Source organism: Cyprinus carpio, chromosome B17 (genome assembly GCF_018340385.1).
Source record: "Cyprinus carpio isolate SPL01 chromosome B17, ASM1834038v1, whole genome shotgun sequence".
NCBI classification, from domain to species: Eukaryota; Metazoa; Chordata; class Actinopteri; order Cypriniformes; family Cyprinidae; genus Cyprinus; species Cyprinus carpio.
Genome location: NC_056613.1, coordinates 25,548,498 through 25,575,184, shown reverse-complemented (window position 1 = coordinate 25,575,184; position 26,687 = coordinate 25,548,498). Strand labels below are relative to the sequence as shown.

The window sequence follows — 26,687 nt, the reverse complement described above, 5'->3', positions numbered from 1 at the left end:
CCACTGCACAACGATTCACAACAGGATGAGTGGAAAGGATTTTTGTACTGGCAAGGAGCTTCATGAGTACATTGCTTGCCGATCCAGGTTCTTTAGATTAATATGGAATCTGAATGCAGTGATGAGTCCAATTTATTTATATGTGTTCGTCACACTGTGGCATTGCTCTCAAGAGCAAGGATAACATGAGGCTAATCTCAGTCTTTTACCCGTAAAGTGGTGCCCAACAAAAACCAGTGGTAATGTATTCCTCCACTGATGGATGGTTGCTCCCTCCGTATTTAACAAAACCATCATTGTGATGGAAAGATTCCAAGCTGGCCACAATAAAATCTTTGAGACTGGTTGCAGTTGTCGATAAGAACACAGTTTGTTAGTTTGGGAAGATGCTCTCCTTGTACAGAAAATAAATAAATTAATAAAATAATACATTTTATTTGTGCAGGCCTACATATTGTGAGAGAAAAAAATAACACAAAAGGGTTATCTTTATATTTAAATGGAAACTAGATACTGTGATAAATGTCTTACATTACATTCTTACATTACAGCAAGGCCTCTATTTAATTGAAACGGCAATAAGTCATTAGAGATGTCATTTTCTTTGTTAAATTTGAGCTAGGTGAAAAAAAAAGTTCTATTCTAACAAAGCTATTTCTTCATTGCAAGCAAATAAAATATAGGCTACAGTTCAAGAGTTGCATTGCTGTATTATTTAGTAAAATATGACAAATATTGATGCATGTAATTTAAATAGACATTTTCTATTTAAGCACTAGATAAAGCATCGCTCTTAGCATTAGCCATCTGTGGAATCTGTAATAGGCCTACTTCAATTACTACTGAGGCTTAACTTTACACATCTATATTTACTTTTGTCGTAAGTCTGCCAATTAATTATTAATTACCCATATTCGGAATTACTCGATTACGCACATCACAGACAGATTGTAAGAGGAGAATCACGAGAAACTTTAAGCTGTTTGAATTGATTGAAAATGTTGGTACGCCCTGACTTCACACCTTGAGTAGACCACAGATGAGACCTGAGTCCTCTGACCTCGGATATCAACAACTGCATTAAAGGGTATCTTAAGTAAACGGGGCTTTAACCAACACAACATGCCACATCTGCTCATTTGGCCGTGCACCATCGTGGCAACCAAGCGATTTATTGTAGAGATTTCTGGCAGAGACTTTCTTAGCCGCAGGTTTACCAAAGCCACGTGAACAAAGTTTTTTTTTTTTTTTTTGGCTATTTGATTTAATAAACAACTTTGGACAGTTCACAGCCTAAGTGTATCAAAACGACACAGAAGGCAGTAATAGCACTTTGGTCAACAGTGTAGCATGAATCGGTGAATACAGATCAGCTAAAAGCGCTCTTATGAGGCAACCATGTTTGCTCTCATGACCAATTTATTGCCGACGAACATATGGCCAATATTTTGTCTCGCGTCATTGCAGGGGGAAAACAAACATCATGTAATGTTAGTGTCAAATCTAAGGCAGAGCCACTTCGCCAGCTATGCAAACGTACTTGGACAATATCAGAAGAGGAGTGCTTGCTCCCCGGGTATATAAAGCACATCAGACTTATCGGTGCGTGCGTCCTTACTTTCATTTGGAGATATTTCATTAACAGTGCGGTGTCTTAACGCAAGCTGCACCACTTACCCTCTTCCGTCAGCCGCCAGGTGAGCGTTTATTACTATCACTCGACCTCTCCGCGTACAGTGCGTTAGGTAGGTTGTGCAAAGATTAAATGCTTGCGTGTGTGTGTGTGTGTGTGTGTGTGTGTGTGTGTGTGTGTGTGTGTGTGTGCAGGCGCACGCGCAAGCACTTGTGAGTTCTATTAAAAGCCTAAAGTCTAAAGGTAAACTTGCTTGTAATGTTTCGTGCGGTGCAATCCTCCACTTGCTGTTAACGCCTTATCATATTCGAAAATCATTTCAGAAATTCTTCCCTTTATTATGAAACAGCAATCTCTGGATATGAAAAAATGCATAACTACATGAAATAGTTTGAAACCTATGCGTCATTCTCACCATAAATAAAAGTATTCATATATTACTATTATGATTATTATTATTATTATTATTATTATTATTATTATTATTATTATTATTATATGTTGCTGTTGCTGCTGTTTATAAGTTTTCATCGTTTATCATCACATTGTTAACTGTATTTAATTTATTTATTTATGTGTGTGTGTGTGTGTGTGTGTATATATATATAATATATATATATATATATATATATATATATATATATATATATATATACGTAAAATAACCAAAACCGGTGTTTCTGTTTCGCGGAAAACGCCATTAGATCTATTCATTTTGGTTCATTTTTTCCAGGCTATACGCATTTGTACCGGCAGAGTTCGCCCGAGTATCAAAAATGTCTCTTCGTTGCCCATCTCCACCATCACCCTCAGTGGAAATCATATGACTGGATGCAAGTATAATTTATTGGTGTGAAAGAAAGAAATCTCGCTCTGAAATATGTAGCCTACTATTTCTAACTTCACGTGTGCGTAAAGCAGGGCCATTTTATTTCAATTAATCTATAATTAATTTCAAACGGATTGCAAAAATAGAGACAAACGTCCCAGTGGACTTTAAGATACAGTGATTAAAATGATAATCCTTAAACCAATTTGTTTTGGGTAGTCTGATAAAGGTGCCAGGACGGAGAATTTAACACTATGCGCCATGAAATTCACCGTTACAAATAAACTGGTAGTTAAACAAATGAAGGCATGTCCCTGGGCCATGGGCACCGTGTTAATCTCCTTTAGACATGTTTAATCATTAGAGGCTCTGAGACGAATAAAGGCGCAGCGTTTGCCCTGCAGTCAGGAGAATCAGACCAGCTCCAAACGATCTGTGCTGCAGGGCATTTTCTTCGGGCAGCGGCTAAGTCTCACAAACCACCAGACTTATTTTTATACCAACATTTCCCTGTTATGGCCTTTTAATCGCAGGGGAAAAGCAGAAAATCGCTCTTGTCAGTTTATACATTTATCATGAGCACCTAGAGGGAAACAGGGTTACATTTATCAAAGCTTAACTGCTCGCCCAAGGCACCGGAATACGCTGAAATTCGTCGATTAAAGCAAGAAATGATCAACGTTATTATAGTCTCCTGGCCTTCAGGCAGCATTAGGATTTTCTTTTTAATCAAGCGTATAAAGGTCTTTTTTATTGTCCCCAGTTATTAACAATAGCTTCCATAAAATGACAGGTTCAGACATTTTTGTTCGACAAGGAATTAATTAATGGATGTTTAGCGTTATTGTATCATCGTATTTACGAAACATTGTATTTTAAAATAAATCTAAAGCATGCTAACTATATACAGTTACACAAGATTGCAGAGAACGTCAGTTGTTTCCTCAAAAATAATTCATAATTGTCTTTATGATGATTTGTTGGATTTATTTTAAAAACTAAATATTTTTAAATATTGATTAAGGATTTATTTTCTGAAATTGAAAAGATGCCTATAATAGACACCGAAATACAATTTTAAAGTGTGCGCGTTTTACTCAACGCGCATTATTATTATTATTATTATTATTATTATTATTATTATTATTATTATTATTAGCCTATTATTATTATTATTATTGCTGTTAAAACGAGTGTTGCCTTTTTTTTAACTGAAAATTAAGATTCTAAACATTTTTCCGCCTTCTCTAGCCAATCTGACACCAAGTGCCCACAACTGTAGAGGGGACCTCAAGTACTGAATATTTAGATAGCAAATGCGATGTAAACACCGTTGTGAATGCTCACTGGGAATTACACTAGTTTAACTCAAATCGGTGAGCTAAGATACTGTCGCTCCTCTTTTCAGTATAAGCGCAAAAACAAACTGTCTATTTGAGCTACCTGCGAAAGTAAACAGGTAAACAGAAGGAAATGGCTCTTGAAGTGAAGTATAGCCACTCAGCCTGTGCACATTTACTTCTCCTTACCCGAACTCCTCGGTTCAATTGTTCAAACACATTCCCAAATCACTGGCCACAGACAAACCACGAGTCCTGCCATCGATCGCGGAGTATTGTGCTGGTTACACTGGAACAGAGTAGACTGGGATATTAATTAATACATTATTTATTTATATATTATTTTTTGTTACCAGCCTATGCTATTCTGGAAATAAAATTCGAAATTGCATTAATGCCAAACAAAGACTGTAACAGTAACAGTGCATCCTGTGTTTAGTTTAAATCTACGTATAGAGTGCGTTTGCAAGATTCTCGTCATTTATCATTTCATGGTTACAAGGATGTGTTCAGTAACCTGTCTCTGCGGCATGGGAAGGCTGGGAGAATGACCTTGCGAAAAGCGTTCACAGTTCGACTTTGCTCCTGGCCCGTTCAGTTCAATGCTCCCATTGTCTGATTTTTCTGTCGCTGCATGATTAATTCTACGTAAAACTCTGGTTAAGTATTTACCTATCAGGTAACTGATTATGAAACTGAACATAGGATGAAAAATATGCGTGGTTACTTGCGTGTTTACCATATCATGCTCATTTTTTTTTTTTTTTCGATGAGATTGCTGCTGTTGTAAATCTTGCTAAACCCAGAATCCTACAGGATATATATATATATGTATGTATGTATGTATGTATGTATATATTTTTCATTTTCATATCCTATCGAATATTTAAACATTTCGCTCGCAGAAAGCGAACGTGAAATTCAGTATTCACTTAATCACTGAATTTAACGTTAGTAACGTTAACTTGGGGATTAAGTTATAACAACAACAGCAATAATATATATATTCAACACATAATTAATAATGAAAACTATAAAGAAGCAGGTTTATCTCATTTGTACCCCACTTATCACCATCTTGAATGTTTGCATGCGTGCGAGAAAAAGAGAAAGTGCGCCTAGAATGTGTGCTTGCGTGTGTGTGTGTGTGTGTGTGTGTGTGTGAGAGAGAGAGAGAGAGAGAGAGAGAGAGAGAGAGAGAGAGAGAGAGATGAAGGACTTTCCTTGATATTGTGAAGGGGTACAGAAATGAATGAAGAGATAGTCCATTGAAAGCAGTGAATGCCATGACAACTAGGAACAACCTCAGATTTATTCCAAACAGTTAGAACGTATTGTACAGGGGCGTCAATCATCTATTATTTTGGCCCTTAAATAAATGCAAAAACTACGGCCGGACAAAGGCTTCCAACAGGAGCCGGACATTTGTCTACATTTCCCCTATTGTCTGCAGCTTAGCAATCGGTTTGTATTTGTGTTTGCCCGGGTCCGACCACCCAGGATGAGCAGAGGACTGGCTAGAAACGTGCAACATTGTCACCCACATCACATACTAGATAGGAGGCAAAGAGGCAAAAAAGAAAAGATAGGACAGAGGGTTGAAAAGGAGAGGCAAAATACACAACAGTAATGCTTCACTTTTTGTGCTGCGGACAACGGAAAGAAGCAATACAAATATAATGATTAGAAATTTGTTTTAAAAAGGAGGTAGTAAACTGTCGTTTATGTAATTTGAACATAGTTTTACTGTTTATCCACATAATCATCTCGATTGTCTTTGAGAAACGTTGAAAAAAAAATGTTATGAGTAATATTTCGCTTTTAACGTGCGCTAAATGATATTACAAATTATGCAAATTGCAAAAGATTTTTTTAAGTCATAATTTCTGTAACAATAATAAGCTAATAATCATCAATAATAATACAAAATAATAATAAAAAAACAACATCATTGATTATTTCTTTCCCGATTCATCTTTTTTGATGGCTTAATCGTGTCCAGTGAACAACCCTTCTCCTTAATCCCGAACCAAAATATTGACCTACATAAATTAGTCTGTTACCACTAGAGGCGATTTCGTTGGCCTTTTTTTTTTAAATAAACATTTTTGGGGATTACAAAGAGACATCCTCCTAACTGCTGGATCCAAACAGCACTTTCAGTGCATCATTTATTTATATACATCTGCGTTATGCGTTAGAAGTTACTAGTGAGGAATATGCACAGGTTTTGTCCATTTCCAGTTCAAGAAGGCCTATGATGTGTATAAAGCTACTTGGAGGTTCTTTGTATGTAAATAGGGTGTAAAAAGGCCCTCCCCATCTTTGTAATTAATTGACACGTTATACCACTCATCATGTTCTGAAGCACCAATGGTATAAGGCTAGGATCTCCCCAAAACCCACAATTTCACATCGGCAAACACTGTCTTCATCCACTTGACTCCCAAGACCCGCCCACACGTGGCCAACCTTTTTCGTTTTTAATGCTTTTTCACTGCAGGTTCATGTGTTGAGACCAACCTTATATGGACTGATCAGCCTGGTAATGGCTTATTTCCCCCTAACACCCAGCAGTAGCGCAATATCCACGAGCTAGATATACCACTTCAGTCACTTTGGCATTCTTCCTGGACTTACAGAACTGATTTCGCCCTACTTTTTTCCCCCCAAGCAACGGTTACCGATCGAGCCTCATGCGTCGACTTCAGTTTAGTTCGCGCTGAAACGCACCGATCCTATATTCATTAAATCATCTGTGCTTTGTGTTTTTAAACAGAGGATTGCCAAACTGGTGCAGCAACTTCCCTGCGTCAAATGCCCCAGAAAATGTCGTTGACCAACACAAAGACGGGCTTTTCAGTAAAGGACATTTTGGACCTCCCTGATACTAACGATGAAGAAGGATCGATCACCGGGACCGAGGAAGATACGGAGGGTTCGGAGGCGACTAAAACGCCTGGAGTGCTAGTGCAAAGTCCTTTAGAGAATGTTCAAAACCTGCCTTTAAAGAATCCGTTTTATGATAATAGCGACAATCCTTATACCAGATGGCTCGCAACTACGGACAGCATCCAATACTCATGTAAGTAGCAAGAATTCACGCAAGTTCAAAGTCTCTTCGATTGTTAAAAAAAAAAAAAAAAAATATTTACTCACAAATATTTGATTTTGCACGGCTGAAATCATTTGACAAAATCCTTGTTTTGATAGCCTACTGTAGTAGACAAATATTCATCTGTAGATTTCCACTGTTGCGCTTGTCTAAAGGCGTAACCTATTATGTGCTTCTGGATTGTGGCCATAGCTGCCATTAAATGAGTTATCAGCACTACATTTTTTTTTGTTTTTTTTTTGTTTCAGGAATCCTGTTTAAATTTCCCAGACAGTTTCTGGGAGCTTTACTGACTGATAGTTTTCCTTTACATTTTCCTCTTTGTTAATCAGTAACTGTTGAATCGGCTATACGGCAAAATCATCGTTTAGTTTGGGTCACACGCCCCGTGATAATAAGGACCTATTAAAATAAAAAACATGTTCATGTTCTGAACAGATCTGCAATAACAGATTGCTGATTTGCTGTATTTATTTGCCCGCCTGACTTAATTTAATGTTCTTTGGCAAATATTTGTTCGTTTGTATAACTGAAGACAAATACAAAGAATTGTCACATAGGCTATAGCCTATATATACACACACTTTTTTGCGATTTAAAATTAAATTTTATTTGATGTGGTATTAAATGTAGTTTTTCCCCCCTTTCCTTTCCTTTTCTTTTATATATTTATTTATTTGAACCAGTACACGGCCTATCCGCAAACTCTCAAGACCCGTCTGCAAAATCCCCGGAACCTTCAGCGGACGAGTCGCCGGACAACGACAAGGAAACTTCGAGCAACGGCAGCGACTCCGGTAAGAAGCGCAAAAGGAGGGTGCTCTTTTCCAAGGCACAAACTTACGAACTCGAGCGCCGGTTTAGGCAACAGAGGTATCTGTCAGCCCCGGAGAGGGAGCATCTCGCCAGTTTGATCCGCCTGACTCCAACCCAAGTGAAAATCTGGTTCCAGAACCATCGATACAAAATGAAGAGAGCCCGGGCGGAGAAAGGTATGGAAGTGACCCATCTCCCTTCTCCTAGGCGGGTGGCCGTGCCTGTGTTAGTCAGAGATGGCAAGCCCTGCCATACGCTAAAAGCTCAGGACTTGGCAGCTACTTTTCAGGCTGGAATTCCGTTCTCCGCGTATAGCGCCCAGTCTCTCCAGCACATGCAATATAACGCGCATTACAGCGCCGCCACCACGCCACAGTTCCCAGCACATCACTTGGTGCAAACGCAACAGTGGACTTGGTGAACAAATACTGACTTGCAAACGCAGGGCTGCATTTTAAAGACCGCAGTAGGGAGCTTTCCAAACAAAAATACAAAACTTTTTATTTTTGCAGCTTGACCCTTTCTCACCAATTTATTTTGGGGATTGACGTGTGCGCCATGTTTACATGTTTTCGTTAAGAAAACCGGGTCAAGCCTCTCCCCAAATTTAAGAATGTTAAAGCTCTTGTGAAATTTTGTAAAGTATGTTTGTGTGTTGTAGAAATGTTTTCCTTTTGTCCTTCGTGTTCTAAGCACGTGCAAAACCACTTTATGATTATAGAAAATTTTATTTCTTTCTTTTACAATGGACCGAATATATTTATGGCCATGAATAAACATTGGCAATCTTTAGCTTATTACACTGGTTTGTTTTCTATGTAAATATTTTGTGATAACTGTTTGCAATATTATGTTTGACCGTTCAGTAAGCTATAGCCTAAATGTCTCCGATATTTAGGGAAAATGGAACATCAGTTGTCGATAAATATCCCTCATGTTAATTTCAATAACACCGCGCGCTGGCGAGGGAGGTCTACAATTCTTTTTATTAAGACTTTTAATAAAATGATGTGTTTCAGAAATTCCGATTTGTTTTGCGTTTGGTCTCAGTGATTTCGGACTCCTTTGCAAAATATGGATAGTTCCTTCGCCATCTCCCATTAATACAAAAACTTTATAATAAACTAGTAGAACGAATGAATGCAAATAATATAAACATGCTAATTTGTAAATCCTTTGTGTTTGCACAAATGTTGTTTTGGACAGCTTGTCGCTCTTGTCACTTCATCAACAACACAATTGGGTTCAGTTTTCCGAATTTATCTGTACGAACACTTCAGCAATAAGAAGGCTGAAGTCACTTGTGAAATGGGGGTAAAAATCCACTCACTTAATATAAGAGGGCTTCTTCAGCTAAGCAGCTTTTCATTCAAACGCTCTCTCCTTTTCAGGCTCCGCGGCTGACATCTCGGGTGTTAAAACAGCACATTTAAGAGAGAAAACACACGTGACAAAGTTTTGTTAGCTTAATATTATTTACAATGCAATTATAGAATATTTTATTGTCAACTAAACAAATGTGTTGTTACGCTTTGCCACACTGTGTAGCCTATCGAATAAGTTATTAGCTTGAACTGATATGCACCGCGGCCGCATACGAGTCGGATGTAGGCTAAGAAATAAAAGTCAAAATTACTAAAGGGATTTTTTGTTTTGTTTTGTTTTGTTTTGTTTTGCTTTTAAATAGGCAAGAACAACAGCTATCATTGGTTGCTTTCCCGGTGAGGATTATCGTATATTAGTGTCTTGGGTCAATACTATGGTTCAGTGCAAAATCCGAAATGGTTTGGTTTTCACATATATTTTAAAGCAGATGCGAGTGTAAATCTTGGCTTTAATTAAACAAACGCTGTGCTCATTATTTGCAGAATTAATCTTAAGCGACTTGATATTTTCCCCTTATGATTCCTACAGTTTGTTTTATTGTGATTTTTTTTATATTTTTGTTTATTTATTAATTTATGTTTTAAAAGAATTCTATTTAATATCTGACTAATGTTTTGATAGTTCTTGCAAAACCGCTATTGTTTGTTAAGGAGAAAAAGGTGTGAAAATGACAGAATAGCCTACACCTGTTGTCGACTATAAGAAGTAATTTGTTACGGTATATTTAACGTTTCTTCAGCGTACCATTTCCGAGAAAGACAAAAAACGTTTCCAAAGTTTTACCACTGCTTTTTTTTTTCTTTCCGATTAGTTTTCCGTCTGTGATTGTGTAGCAAAACTGCGCTCTGAAGAAAAAAAAAATTCCTGGCCACAGTTGCGTTGAACTGATGGTCAACAATGTGGCGAAGCACTTTCGAGCAGTCTATAGTAGCACAATATACAGTACATGACACAAAACCTCACAAAGCTTAGGGTCGGTTGTTGTGAATGTTAGAGGCGTGCATATTAACAGGGGGAGTGTATCTCCGGGTGGAAAGAGGGAGAAAGACAGTCCGCATTTCTTGGTGCTATTCAGGTCCTTTATCTGGACCAGTGCATCCCTGAGTCAGGGAGATATATCCTTGTTTTTTTTTTTTTGTTTTTTTTTTTTTTTTTAGCGCCTGTCAGTTGGTGCCATTGTGGTGCTTGTTGTACACGTTCTATTCCATATGGACAGCTGGGCCCGCAAGAGGAGAAAGGAATCCCTCACAAAACCCAAATTGTGTTCCGCTTTCAAACACAGCATTGTTGTCTCTCAAAGAAAAACGAATTAAAAATTCGTGCTATATCTATTCTGGAAAAGAAGGCAAACCCATTCACAGATAACAGGGAGTCCTTCTTCCTTGATATAGAAGTGCTAACAACAGTTCTCTCATTCCTTTAACCCTCTCATAAACTCCCCATTTTCTTGACGTTGAAAGGGAATGATTATTGTATGTTCTGCAAAGTCTGTAGCGCTAAAACTTCAAAACTATTTAATAGATACTTTCATATTTCCTGTCCCGCATAAGTGAAAGACCCTACGTGTTGATTCTTCCTCTGCGAATGGAAATGTCCAATTATTATTTAAAAGCTAAACGTGCATTTAATAATGCAGATGCGAACTGGTATCTATCTATCAATCTATTGCAAAATAGGCAACAATATATACATAAATATATATATTGTAGCCTATATATATATATATATATATATATATATATATATATAGATATCCTATATATATATATATATATATATATATATATATATATATACTAAATTGCATTATATTTTTTTCTTTCCTTTTTTAAAATAGAAGGATAAACCATTCACCAAATATCCCGCGTATAACAAAAATAAAGATTCCATGAAATTTCCTGAGGACACGACATCTGCATTGGGTGGTAAAGAAAAACATTTTCTGTATAAAAATAATAATAAAAAAAACAACACAATGAAGCATTGGACTAGGCCTATTTTATCGAAAGAATAAAAAGTAAGGAAGTCGCAAACGCGTTAAAGTTAACGCGTGGATAATAACCCTTTCACGCCTCCAAATGGGATATTTCAGGAAGTGTGCACTTAGGTGTCCATGGATCCAGATAACTGTTACCATTTTTTTGAACTTCAACATGAATCATTTCTTATCATCCATATCTCCAAATGAGGGTTCTCAGCGCCTTAATAAGCAGGACTAACATTTGAAGGAAGTAATTTGGTATTTTATTGCCAATAGAAGATACAGATTAGATTCAACCACAAATGTGTTACAAAATGAGTGCATTTTCAGTGTGATATGGACCAAATCACAGATCACCAATATACTTGCCACGAGATGGCGACAGAGCCCGTTGAAAGGACCAGTGACGTTGTTCACTTCGTAGGACCAGTTTAAGAATAGTCAAGTTAATTTCATGCTGCAAATGTCGATAATTGTATCGATACAACAACAACAAACACCCAAAACGGTAGGTAGTAGGTCTATTATTGAAGTTTAATAATAGAGTTAAAACTGAACGCTGTGTTTAAGCGAGGTGTTTAGATGCCATGATGAATTTTGTGGTGTTTACAACAAGATCCGCAGAGAGGCGCAATTGGTCCACACAAACCAAAACTCCAGCATCACAGCAAGCATAATACAGAGCACAGATCTGGATGTGGATAAGTGTTATCAGCGTCCTTGATGTTATTATTTTGCCATCAAACGTTGCCTTCTCGGAACATTTCAACCGATAAATTATATATTACGGTATTTAACATACAATTTGCTGATTATGCATGACCACTAAATTATTGCCTGCACTCTTACTTCCCAGAGTCCATATTTAAGTGTTAAAAACGGCAAGAACTGGATCAAAACCCGCCACATTTATTGTGCACTTTTTTGCTAGTAGCCAAAAGCTGGATTTGTCATAACATTTTTTAAGTAACTGCAAAATGTAGGCTACAGTTTGAATGCACCAGTGACAGAAACAATAGTGTAAAAACATTGTTTTCATTATTTTTTCATTTATGCATTTGTTTATTGCAATTCCCAATGTAATATACTTGAAAGCAATTGTATATATATATATATATATATATATATATATAATTATGTTTAAATCCCTTTCATTAAAAACTCAGCCAATCAGATTTCAAAAATAATTAAATAAATGATACAAAATTAAAGTGAAATCTGCCAGGTTGCTAAAGGTCAGACACTTATAGTTGTATAGTTAAAAGAGTTTCTAAGTTAAGTGCTTTCTTGAGTGTTCTAGGCATATGTTAAGTGGACTCTGAATTTCATAACACAACAATGGATATAAATAATCAAGAAATAAAGAAAAATGAAAAATGAAGTTGAGCTCGTGATTACTTCATAGAAGTCATGATCAGAATTAGGTTTGTTTTTACAAGCATAACTGCAATGCACTAGGTATTATATTTTTTCATATGACCTAACATGACAAGTGTTTTAAGTTATGGGAAATCAAAAATATGATTGTAAATCCAGGTTTTCAGTGGATTTGCAGACAGAAAAAGTTAAAAATGTAGTAATTCGACCAAGCAAGCCATTTGAATTTCTATGTAAACTACAAAGACTTCAATGTGTTTCAAATGAAAGGTTATTTGACTGACTGGTTAAAAAAAGTTGTATTTTTATTCAAACAATGGTAAAATGGCGTGAGTAATTCCCTTTAGGTTTTGCCCCCTCACATTATTGCATGATAGTTAAAACAAAATTATTGTAAATTATGGCTAAGCCAATGCATCCCATAATGGTGCAAAAACCCTAAAAGTTGTGTGATGTTGAATGAGCTAAGTGAATGCATTAATATTGAAAATAAATACACAAAACAATTATTCCACTGTCTTGAATATAACAGAAGTTAACAGCGATTCAGAACTTTAACTTCCTCTGGGAGAAAGTCAGTGTGGGTATAAATATAGAAAGGCTTGTTTAGAGCCTAGCTGACTTGACTCATCTTAGTATTTGACCTGTCTAGTACAGCATTTCTTCCAAAGACAATCCAGGCACAAATTCTCCTTGACACAATGATAGTCTTCCATCACACTGTCAATGCATCTCAGTTTACGGAAACACAAAGTATCTTTGTGTGCTCTTGTGGTTATTTGTGTTTATATAACTTGTTTATATCAATATATAAATAAATATAACTCTTACAAAATTTGGAAAGGGTGGAAAGCTGAACTGACTCAGGCCTGCATCCTGCGATCATGTGGAAGACAACAGGATATAAGGGAACTCCCAGATTTTGGGACACCTGCTTTATAACGGCACGTTTTAAGGACTCCAGAGTGATCACAAACTGTTTCCTGTCTATACAAAAATAAATAAATAAACAAATAAATAAATAAATCAAGCATGCATTGCAAAGACCAATTCCTAAGAAGAACACTTTGGAAGAACCGAAACACCAGGGGGAGTCCATCCTCCGTGGCTTGAATCAGTGTGGACAACAAAGATGATTTCATAATGATAATAACAATAGTTTACAGATAAATACATGAAAACTAATAGGGCATAGTCTAGTCTTTTAATAGAGTGAAGTGATATACACACACTTTTTCTGATTTTTTTATAAATACATTTTGGACCTGAAATGCTGAAAGCATTACAATGTTTACAATGATAAGTTTGGAAAAATGACTAGTTCTGAATCTGACTACTTAATTATTCTGGTTCTTTAATCATTAAAAAATATTTTTGTTAAGGAAGAATAAATTGACAGTATTTGGAAAATAAGTCTTAATGCTTTTATTATTTTTTTTAGTTAGATAGCATTCAAGGTTGATACATCATGAGAATTTGTATAATATAAATGTGCACAATCTGACAAAAACTCCACCACTTAACATAACTGTCAAGCAGTGAGCAGATTGTACAAAAATGTAAAATGTTGGAATGAGATTGCACAAATTCACAATAAATTCACCAAGTAAAATATTTTCCTACCTTTGAATGGATTATGTGATATAGACATTCATTTACAGTAGATGTTTCTAGGTTGATGCTATATGAAGAAAATGTTTGTTCATGATAATCATACAGCTTCCTGTACAGGTCATTGGCTGTTTATATTTATTGCATCAAGTTGAATCACTGTTTTTGTTCAACATTTTTCATGATGATATATATATATATATATATATATATATATATATATATATATATATATATATATATATATATATATATATATATATATATCATGAAATTATATCATCATGAAATGAAACACCTTTGATGCAAAATTATAAATTATTTTGGAGACTTCCTTGAAAATTAAGAAGCTTATTAAATGGACTAAAGGTAAGTATGCAAGCATTCTGAACTTTTTTTTTTTATGGAACCAAAAATGCCTGTTATTATTATGACTGTTTTATTATTATTCTTCCAATTTAATTTAATTTAATTTAATTTAATTTAATTTAATTTAATTTAATTTAATTTAATTTAATTTAATTTAATTTAATTTAATTTAATTTAATTTAATTTTAGTTTAGTTTAGTTTAGTTTAGTTCAGTTTTGGTGAAAAATTTGTATCATTGCTGGTGTTTCAACAAAATGTTAAACTTGTTGTGTTACGTGTAATTGCATGTTTCTGTGGTTTATCTAAAAATTTATAACTAATAAATAAAACAGTACGAGCATAACAGTCTGTGTTTTTAAAGTAAATTTGAGTCTTGAAGTTTTGCATACAGTATACTCTTGCAATATACTTTCCACTGCAAGTCCAGAAGGGATAAATACACATTACACACTATTCACGGATCAAAGTCACTCCATGAATTACATCTTAATTTAGTCAACAGTTTTGTGCAGCATTCCTGTTATGTTTTGTTTCATTTCGTTTTTGTTTCTTTTAATTTCGTTTTGTTTTGTTTGGCTGTTTAATATGCTCTTCTATTCTTAATCAGTGAGTTTGACAGACCTCTGCCAGAAGAGGGCAAGATTTTAACAACAACAACAACAGTGTGACAGCAGGGTCATACTTACATTTACATTTATGCATTTAGCAGATGCTTTTATCCAAAGCGACTTACAGTGTATTCAGGCTAAAATTTTTCTTTTTTTTACCTAACATGTGTTCCCTGGGAATCAAACCCAGAACCTTTTGCGCTGCTAACGCAATTCCCTGCCACTGAGCCACAGGAATACTTTTTTAAAGGTCTAATTCTGTGTAAGGTCTTATAACTATGACTCTTGCCTCAATAAACTCCTAATTTGCTAGTAATATGCATACTAATAAGCAACTAGGTAATGGTGAGAATTGCTCCCTAAACTGAAGTATTACCATCAATTTGAATTGGCTAGTGAGACAAGACACCAGCATTATAAATGATTTTGACAGAGTTTGTCATAATTGTAAATTTCTTTCCTCTTTCTGGACTACAGTTATCACTGGTTTTACTATGTAATTTCACATCCCATCTCAGTGGAAAGCAGTAATAGGTCAATTCTACAAAACTGGTGCCTCATTAGCATATTAGCATATCATTAACTTTAAGCCTATGACAAATTTAGCTATGGTATATAATAAAGTTCTACTATGGTACAAGGAGAGGTTGTAGATTAAATATAAGAATGATATATTTGGTGGGGTCCATGATAAAAATAAACAAATATAAGAAAAATAATATATCTGCCTTCCCCATGCATCTTGCTCTGCCTGCTCACTCAAGGTTTCCTTTCTGGCTTCACCCTGATTTTGGCTTTGCCATCTCTTGCCAACTACCTGAGTCCATGGTTTTGGGATAAACCGCTGCATTTAATATGGGGGAGCTCACACATTACATCAGACGTGGTCAGTCCTGTTCTTGGAGATCTACCTTCCTGCAAATTCACCTCAACCAGCTGAATAGGATTTTAAAGCAAGACAATACAGGTAAAACTTTTTTTTTTCTTTTTTTTTTAACATACTGGTCAATTGTGATTTTTTTATTTTGTATTTTTTTTTTTGGCTTTGATATCACTTCATAATAACTTTCATTAATAAATCATTAACAAACATTATATAATGTTTAACAGATCATTTGTTAATATATATTCAAATAGCTACATGTATGGGATAATGTACTTCATTAGTTTATGTAAATTACTTTTACAGGACTTTTTCATCACCATCTGTTTTGTGAGTTAATGCATTAGATGATATACAAATCATTATGATCAGATTAAACAACTAGCTTAATGGCATTCCTAAGCATTCAAATGCACATTAATATGCTGTTAATGAGTGTATAACATCTGCTAAAATCATTCAGATTTTAAAGGTGCATGCTCATATAGGTATTGAAAGTTCAACATTTGCAAGCACTTTAATTTATGTTAACTTCTGTTTTGTTAATCATTGTTTAATGTTCAATAAGTTCATTAGTAAACATTTACAAGCACATTATCTCTATTTAAATATATATTGACTAATCTATATTCTAAAAGGTTTTTGCAGAGAAGCTTGTTCTCATGTCATTTGTCTTATTTTATACAATATTTTACTCAAAATAAAACCAAATGGAAAAATAAAAACAAAAAACAGTGAACATGGCTTTATCCAATGTTCAGATTTCTGTTCTGGAATTGTACACTGTAACTGTACAATGAAACTGCACATTTTCCAGTCTAAGAATCTCAAATTTGATAATGTGGTGACTTATACATGGTCTTTTTTTCTTCCAGGAAACAGAAAAAAATTAAATGACCTCAAAGACAGTGATTGTTGTATCAGTTGCTGTGACAAGAAATTTTCTATTTGCAAAATAAGACAATCAGCACTTGTATGAACAAACAAATTTACATTGGCTCAACAAAGTATCTTTACTGAGCAGTACTAAAAAAAAAACTATTGTTGAGAGAACTCAAAAGTCTTACTGCATCAAGGTGCCTTATTTTTTATGGTTTGTCAACTATTTTTTTTTTTTTACAATGTATGCAAATTAGTGTGTATTTATTAAGATAATATCTTATTTGCACATTTAAACATCATATTCAGAAAACCTGTAATACAAAACATGTTTGTAATTCTTAAAGGGTTAGTTCACCCAAAATGACAATTCTGTCATTAATTACTCACCCGCATGTCATTCCAAACCCGTAAGACCTTTGTTCATCTTCGGAACACAAATTAAGATATTTTTGATGAATTCTGAGAGCTCTCTGTCCCTTCCATAGGATCCTAACACAATCAAGGCTCAGAAATGTAGCAAGGACATAGTCCATGTGACATCAGTGGTTATTGTCCATATCACTATGTCCATGTCACATAGTGGACCGTAATTTTACGAAGAATACTTTTGTGCGTAAAGAAAACAAAAATAACGACTTTATTCAACAATTAGTTTCCTCCGTGTCACCCTACAGCAGCATTTTGGAGAGTATCACATACATAGACAACGTATACAATGTATGTACTGTACGTAGATCCGTTGTTTACGTTCAGATCAAAGTGAAAACAACGTATCCGCATAAGTTGCACAAAAAGTATTCTCGAAGCTTCATAAAATCATGGTTGAACCCCTCGTGTCACATGGATTATTTAAACAATGTCCTTGCTACATTTCTGAGCCGTGATTGTGGTAGTATCCTTGCTGTCTATGGGAGGGACAGAGAGCTCTCGGAATTAATAAGACATATCTTAATTTGTGTTTCAAAGATGAAAGGAGGTCTTATGGGTTTGAAACGACATGAGGGTGAGTAATTAATGACAGAATTTAAATTTTTGGGTGAATTATCCCTATAGCTGGAAAAGGATAGCAATATCTGTTAGTGTCTTGCCTTAAATAATACTCAATAATTACACAGTTGGAACTGATACTATGTAAACAAGAATGAGCTCACATGCATTAAATATCTTGTATCAATTGTGTTGTGTCAAAGTCTGTCTTAAATGAGGCATGTTCAAGATTTATAAAAATGTCAAAAATACATATTTAAAAAAAAAAAACTCTGGCCCAAGGAACAGGCCCAACTTAAATACAAAAAAGTTTACAAAACTGATGTGACATGCTCTATCTATCGAGAGCAACGTTCCAACTCTTCAGATGCTAAAAAAAACCCCTTAAGTTTTCTTCATTTGGCTGAAAGTCATTAGAATGCGTACCCTTGTCCCTCTAGAGCTGCACTATAAAGAGTTTGTGTGCTGGCTTTGGTGTAGGAATTTAATAAGTATCTCTTGAAAAACAACCCGTCTACAGGTGTAATCATATTGTAAAGACATAACATATGTTATTACAAGTTATGCAATTAGATTTCTTTAACAGAAATATACTCTTCACCGTGATCTGTATTAAAAAATAAATAAAAATTACCAGCATTTTATCATAATCCAGACATATTTGTCTCTAAATTTGTCACATACAAAGAAATTGTATTCATTGCTAGGAGCAATGTATTTTGAGTCGATATCTTTCTCCTCAATAAATATTAATAAAATTTCTAACTGTGCCTTTATGCTGTGAAGTCTTTTTTAACGGGTACTGACAGGGCCTTTGGTTCAATGTGCATGTAGTTCAGGGGTAGGCACAATCGGTCCTAAACTCACTTGTCTGTAGCCTTAGTAATCCTGAAGACCTTGATCAGCTTGTTCAGGTGTGTTTGATTAGGGTTAGAGCTAAACTCTGCAAGACAGTGGCACTCCAGGACCGACGTTGCCTGATGTAGTCAGTGCATAATCACATTTGGTGAATGTAGGCAAAAATAAGAAAGAATTCATGTAGTAGCCTACTAACGCACATTGATTAACTTCACATATCATTTTAGTTTAAATGCAGTGTAAAGTGACTGGGAACACAGCAAAAATGACAAATGTCAGAAACCAGGGCATTCTGGGGTGTGTTTCCCAAAAACATCGATAGTTAGCCAACTATGGTCACAGGTTCTGTTGTTGCTAGCATAGTTCAATCAATGTTTCCCACAATCATAGTTCAAACGAACATTTGCAAACAGCATCGCAATCTTATGTGGTTTAAACTACAGCTCTCAACCTGTTGTAAGAAGCATAGTTACTTGTTAGTAAGGACTTAAATAAATTATCTTGGGCACAATAAGCAAACCAAAATCCAGTAAAATCGATACCTTCCAGTCTATTTCAATGTATGTTCATTTTAATCTATATATTTTAGCACATCCTAAATAACTGCCATTTTTGAAAAGTGTGCATGTGCAAAAGTGCCTAAGGGAAACCTGGAGTACGACGGAACCCAAGATGAATCAAACATCAAATAAAACAAAATGACAGGGAGCAAAGAATAGGAAATTAGTCATAAGGTGCCATGTTCAATACAGTAGCATCTTAGAGATCTTGAATCAATTAAATAGCAGAAGTTATTACTCCACCATGATGTCATTAAAAATAACCCAATACTGTTGAACCAATGTAGATACTACCGTGTTTGGGAAACATGGGAACAGCTAGTTCATTTCAACAACAATGCATCGTACTCAGTGTTGGGAAGGTTATTTTGGAAAATGTAAGAAGTTACAGATTACAAGTTACCCTATTTAAAATAATAAGTAGTGTAACTATTTCAAGTACTTTATTAAAGTAAATAAACTGATTGTATTTGAATACTTTTTGATTACTTTTCTGAATTCTATTTATTTATTTATTTATTTATTTATTTTTCTAAACTAATTATTTTCAAACATTTCATGCAGGCAGGGTTAACCTTACAGTAGTACTCAACACTGATTAATGTCAGTCTTCCAAAATCCTTCATCTCTTAAAATAAGTTTATAATAATTTAATATTAATTTAATTTTAAAGCACAGCCACCACAAAATCAGGCTTTAGAGATTGTTCTAAGGTTAAATAAAGATTTAAAATCATAAGATACAGTTTAATAACTATGATACTGTTGTTTTTTATTTTATTTTTTTTTTAAAATCAAATCTATACATAGCTATGACAGGAAACACTGATATCTAATTAAAAAAAGTTAATTAAAAAAAAAAACATACATGGTACTATTACATTTAACTAGTTACTCCCCAACACTGATCATGCTATGGTAGTTAATCAGCAAATAACATAATTTACGAGAAACACACCCCCGTTTTCCAAGTCTCCAATACTGTTAAAGAAAGAGCTGGGTGGTCTGACCAAAAAATGGCATAGTGCTATTTTTTTTTTTTTAAAGATTCTGTTGATTTCACGGTATATCATGGTATTTGTGTGCATGTTTATTACACACTTCTTCCAGGTCTGAGATATTAAGTCATTATTTTTTGGTTTTATACAGCCATTATTTGTCTATATTCCCATATAATTTTACCCATCTATTATGGAAAACATGACTTTTTGTAGGACCTTTTGTGAATTATTTTAGCAAGCTGCAATTTATAATATTAATAGTATGCTTTTACTCACACTATCGAGTGTTTGCAATAACTTCTGATCGAATGTAAATTCGAAATGAGACAGAAATATATTATTTGTAGCTTTTTATTTAAGCTTCATGCTATACCTGCTTAGCATTTTTTATGTAAACATCCTTTATTATTATAAACTTTTCCCAAATTACAATGTAATGACATACAACTCATATACTATTGTACAGTAGTGGCCAAAAGTTTTGAGAATTACATAAATATTGGAAATTGGAAAAGTTGCTGCTTAAGTTTTTATAATAGCAATTTGCATATACTCCAGAATGTTACGAAGAGTGATCAGATGAATTGCATAGTCCTTCTTTGCCATGAAAATTAACTTAATCCCAAAAAAACCTTTCCACTGCATTTCATTGCTGTCATTAAAGGACCTGCTGAGATCATTTCAGTAATCATCTTGTTAACTCAGGTGAGAATGTTGACGAGCACAAGGCTGGAGATCATTATGTCAGGCTGATTGGGTTAGAATGGCAGACTTGACATGTTAAAAGGAGGGTGATGCTTGAAATCATTGTTCTTCCACTGTTAACCATGGTGACCTGCAAAGAAACGCGTGCAGCCATCATTGCGTTGCATAAAAATGGTTTCACAGGCAAGGATATTGTGGCTAATAAGATTGCACCTAAATCAACAATTTATAGGTTCATCAAGAACTTCAAGGAAAGAGGTTCAATTCTTGTAAAGAAGGCTTCAGGGCGTCCAAGAAAGTCCAGCAAGCGCCAGGATCGTCTCCTAAAGAGGATTCAGCTGCGGGATCGGAGTGCCACCAGTGCAGAGCTTGCTCAGGAATGGCAGCAGGCAGGTATGAGCGCATCTGCACGCACAGTGAGGCGAAGACTTTTGGAAGATGGCCTGGTGTCAAGAAGGGCAGCAAAGAAGCCACTTCTCTCCAAAAAAAACATCAGGGACAGATTGATCTTCTGCAGAAAGTATAGTGAATGGACTGCTGAGGACTGGGGCAAAGTCATATTCTCCGATGAAGCCCCTTTCCGATTGTTTGGGGCATCTGGAAAAAGGCTTATCTGGAGAAGAAAAGGTGAGCGCTACCATCAGTCCTGTGTCATGACAACAGTAAAGCATCCTGACACCATTCATGTGTGGGGTTGCTTCTCATCCAACGGAGTGGGCTAACTCACAATTCTGCCCAAAAACACAGCCATGAATAAAGAATGGTACCAAAACACCCTCCAACAGCAACTTCTTCCAACAATCCAACAACAGTTTGGTGAAGAACAATGCATTTTCCAGCACGATGGAGCACCGTGCCATAAGGCAAAAGTGATAACTAAGTGGCTCGGGGACCAGAATGTTGACATTTTGGGTCCATGGCCTGGAAACTCCCCAGATCTTAATCCCATTGAGAACTTGTGGTCAATCCTCAAGAGGCGGGTGGACAAACAAAAACCCACTAATTCTGACAAACGCCAAGGAGTAATTATGAAAGAATGGGTTGCTATCAGTCAGGATTTGGCCCAGAAGTTGATTGAGAGCATGCCCAGTCGAATTGCAGAGGTCCTGAAAAAGAAGGGCCAACACTGCAAATACTGACTCTTTTCATAAATGTCATGTAATTGTCGATAAAAGCCTTTGAAATATATATACTATAAAGTGCTTGTAATTATATTCCAGTACATCACAGAAACAACTGAAACAAAGATCTAAAAGCAGTTTAGCAGCAAACTTTTTGAAAATTAATATTTATGTAATTCTCAAAACTTTTGGCCACGACTGTATATATATTTGCTTCATATATTGTCCATTGCTGTCTGTTTTATATAAATGCAACAACGGATAGGCCTACCCATTTTCCACCAATTACATTGATATGTGTTGTTTATGTGACTAAGTAACCATTCCAAACACATACATGGCACTTCACAGTGTTTGTGAAAGTACACCAGGGGTAACCAACCCTGCTCCTGGAGAGCTGAGTTGAGGCTACTTGACTCTTTGCCCTGGTTTCCACTTGGTATTTAATGCGTTTTTGGTGATATGATCATGAAAGGTCAGCTAAGATACATTGCTATTTTTACTTTGTGGTAACAAGTTTTTAAAAGTGTCTCTTTTGAGCATTTGTGTTCAGATATTGTTGCAACCCTTCCCTCTTATGCTTTCACATCCTACATTATTTTCTCCAAGAAAGCAAATGCCACACACAAATACACATGCTGTCACGGTAGGAAATCCATTGTTTCCTCCGTGTCATGTTTTGTGTTTGTTGTTGTACTCACGTAGTCTCCATGTGCTCGTTTGGTTGATTGTTGTCACCTGTGTGTTGATTGTCTCGCTCCAGCTGATCCTCATCTCCACTCAGCTACATATACTCACTCATCTCTCTGTCTGTTGTCAGATCCTCATTCATGTCTCCACTGCCTAGTTGGTTTACCGTCTTCCGTGTTCGTGTGCTGGATTGTATTCGTGTTGTCGTCTTCGTGTCAGTGTTCCGGTCTGTTCCTGGTTTCATCCATTGACCGTCTTCACCTTCACCTGCGACTTCACCATCCAGCTCTTCTCACGCCCACGTAGACCTTCGTTGCCATTGCCTACATTCTGGACTCTGATATCAATAAACTTCTTCCGATTGCCTGCAATTGCTTCCTCCTCTTTTTACCAGCCGTCACAGTAGGATCTGACCATCATGGAAGCAGCAGGCGATCGCTCCCCATCTCATCTAGAGGAGTTTTTGCAGAGAGCCGTTGATCGCATGGATCGCCAAGACAAGTCGATAGATGAGATGGGTCGAGCTTTCCAAGCAATGGTGACGAAGGTGTCCGAGCTCGCTCTCCAGGCTCAACGACAACAACAACCGCCACCCGCTGCGCCTCCCACGCCACCCACACCCGCCGATCGTCTCCGGAGGGATTTCCCAGTCCGAACCACGCCTCCCCATCCCTGAGAAATATGCGGGTGAGCCAAAGTTTTGTCGATCATTTCTGTCTCATTGTTCTCTGCACTTCGCCCTGCAGCCCCGCACGTTTCACACCGAGGAAATGAAGGTGGCATTCGTCTTGTCACTACTGACGGGGAGGGCTGCCCTCTGGGGGACGGCGGTGTGGGAGAACCAAGACAGCTGCTGTGCCTCGTTCCACGCCCTTTCGGAGGAGATGAGACGGGTCTTCGACCGCTCCGTCGCCGGGAGGGAGGCGGCTAGACTTCTCACGGACCTACGTCAGGAAGACAGGTCCGTAGCCGACTATTCTATTGAGTTCCCGCACCCTGGCGGCGGAGTGTAAGTGGAACGAAGAGGCGCAGTGGGATCACTTCCTGCATGGGTTGGCTGACCGCATCCAACAGGAGATCCGCGCCGTCGAGCTCCCCACTTCTCTCAATGGCCTGATCGACCTCACCATCAGAGTAGACAACCGACTCGACCAAGCCGCCAGACGGAGGGGGAGAGCAGCAGTTCTCGCGACCAGACCGGAGGCTCAGCGTCAGCGCTCAGAGGTTGCGGTCAGCCCACCGGGAGATCTTGAACCCATGCAGGTGGGGCGAGCTCGGCTCTCCCGGGAGGAGAGGATCAGGCGGAGATCCCTGGGACTATGTTTATACTGCGGCAGCCAAGAACATCACATCCAGCGCTGTCCGGTAAAAGACCAAGCCCGATAGTAAAACGGAGGCTACTATCGGGTGGGATCTCTGCCAGGAAGACCTCATCTACATCGACACTCCTTCCGGTGAGTCTACGGTGGTCCACCCACGCACTCGATCATCACGCTTTGTTGGATTCTGGGGCAGAGGGGATAGTTTTATGGACTGTAAGTTGGCTACTAAACTCAACATTCCTCTCACCTCCCTCAAACACCCCATTGCACCTTTTGCACTCAACGGACACAGACTGCCAGTCATCACACAGACCACTGTACCGGTTTCTCTCATCACATCTGGTAACCATACGGAGGAGATTTCATTTTACATCACGGACTCACCTCAATCCCCCATTGTTCTAGGTCACACCTGGCTCCAGAAACACAACCCCAGGATCGATTGGCGCCTCGGATCTGTGGTTAGCTGGAGCGAGGAGTGTCATTTGTCTTGTCTTTTGTCTGCTGGTGTTAATGTTTCTGAGTCTGTGTTTCAGGGGGAAGCAGTGGATTTGGCTAACGTGCCCGCGGAGTACCACGACCTGAAGGAGGTGTTCAGCAAGTCTCGGGCTGATTCTCTTCCTCCTCATCGTCCCTATGACTGTGCGATAGAGTTATTGCCAGGAACTTCTCCGCCTAAGGGCAAGTTATATTCTTTGTCTATTCCAGAGACGGCGGCCATGGAGAAATATATATCCAGTTCTCTAGCAACGGGGTTCACCCGCCCTTCTTCTTCTCCAGCGGGGGCGGGGTTCTTTTTTGTGGGAAAGAAGGACGGATCCTTGCGACCTTGCATTGACTACCGAGGGCTGAACAACATAACGGTAAAGAATACCTATCCTTTGCCGCTTATGTCTTCAGCTTTTGAGAGGTTGCAGGGAGCGTCCGTTTTCACTAAATTGGACTTACGTAATGCTTATCATTTGGTCCGCATCAGGGAGGGGGATTAGTGGAAGACTGCCTTTAACACCCCTAGAGGCCATTTTGAGTACTGCGTGATGCCTTTCGGGCTAACGAACTCGCCGGCAGTCTTCCAAGCACTCGTTAATGACGTGTTGCGAGACATGGTCGATCTGTTCATATATGTTTACCTGGATGACATATTGATTTTTTCTTCGTCTCTCCAGGAACACGTGCAACACGTACGACGAGGGCTTCTGCGGTTGCTAGAGAATGGATGGTTGGTAAAGGCGGAGAAATGCGTTTTTCATGCACATTCTGTTTCTTTTCTAGGACACATCATTTCGACTGAGGGTGTTCGCATGGATCCTGAGAAGGTTAAGGCTGTGGTAAATTGGCCATCCCCAGAGTCTCGCAAGGCCCTGCAGAGATTTCTGGGGTTCGCCAATTTTTACCGGCGTTTCATTCGCAATTTCAGCCAACTAGCCGCTCCTCTGACCGCCTTGACCTCCCCTAGTTTGACGTTCAGGTGGTCAAACGCAGCCGAGGCTGCGTTTGCCAAAACTGAAAAGCTGCTTTGTTTCAGCTCCCATTCTCGTCACCCCTGATCGCTCACGTCAATTCATAGTGGAGGTCGACGCGTCAGAGGTGGGGGTAGGAGCAGTGTTGTCCCAACGCGCATCCTCAGACGGAAAGGTGCATCCTTGCGCGTATTATTCTCACCGTTTATCTCCTGCAGAGGTTAATTATGACATTGGCAATCGAGAGTTGTTGGCAGTCAAACTTGCACTGGAAGAATGGCGTCACTGGCTTGAAGGGTCGGGTGTACCTTTCATTGTATGGACGGACCATAAGAATCTCGAATACATTAGAACCGCCAAAAGACTTAACTCCAGGCAGGCTCGGTGGGCATTGTTTTTCGGTCGTTTCGATTTTACACTTTCTTACCGGCCGGGTTCCAAAAACATCAAACCCGATGCTTTATCCCGTCTTTTTGAGCGTTCCGATCGTACTGCTACTCCCGAGCCCATTTTACCGGGGACCATCATTATCTCCGCGCTCAGATGGGAGGTCGAATCGAAGGTGTTGACTGCCTTAGAAGGGGTAACGCCCCCGGCTCGTTGCCCCCCCGAACCGATTGTTTGTGCGGGAGGGGTTACGGTCAGACGTTCTCCAGTGGGGTCATTGTTCCAGTGTTGCTTGTCACCCAGGGGTTAGTAGAACTAGGTTTCTAGTCAAGCAACGATTTTGGTGGCCTGGTATGGCTCGTGACGTCCACGACTTCGTCTTGGCTTGTTCAGTTTGCGCTATTGGTAAGACTTCCAATCGACCTCCAGATGGGTTACTCTTACCGCTGTCTGTCCCTTCGAGACCCTGGTCCCACATTTCGCTAGATTTCATTACCGCCCTCCCGCCCTCTAAGGGCAATACGGTGATTTTAACCGTAGTGGACCGGTTCTCGAAGGCGACTCATTTTATTCCCTTGCCCAAATTACCATCAGCCAAGGAAACAGCGGTAGCTGTCATTGACCACGTCTTCCGTATACATGGCCTTCCGACAGACGTGGTTTCTGACAGGGGTCCCCAATTTGTGTCCAAATTTTGGCGAGAATTTTTGTAAATTGTTAGGAGCGACTGTTAGTCTTTCTTCCGGGTTCCATCCCCAGAGCAATG

The 26,687-nt window shown here is 37.9% G+C and overlaps 1 protein-coding gene across 2 annotated transcripts; it reads left to right on the top strand.

Annotated features, from left to right (window-relative positions):
• Positions 1-1,520: 1,520 nt before the first annotated feature.
• LOC109054064 (homeobox protein Nkx-2.2a) lies at positions 1,521-8,755 on the top strand. Of its 2 annotated transcripts, XM_042742929.1 has the most exons (3): positions 1,521-1,697; positions 6,582-6,887; positions 7,604-8,755. In XM_042742929.1, the coding sequence occupies exons 2-3, from the start codon at positions 6,620-6,622 to the stop codon at positions 8,152-8,154; spliced, it is 819 nt and encodes a 272-aa protein (XP_042598863.1). In that variant the 5' UTR covers positions 1,521-1,697; positions 6,582-6,619; the 3' UTR covers positions 8,155-8,755. The 2 variants fall into 2 exon arrangements, with proteins under 2 accessions (XP_042598863.1, XP_042598862.1); XM_042742928.1 differs by lacking the exon at positions 1,521-1,697 and having other exon boundaries at positions 6,004-6,887.
• The last annotated feature ends 17,932 nt before the right edge of the window (positions 8,756-26,687 follow it).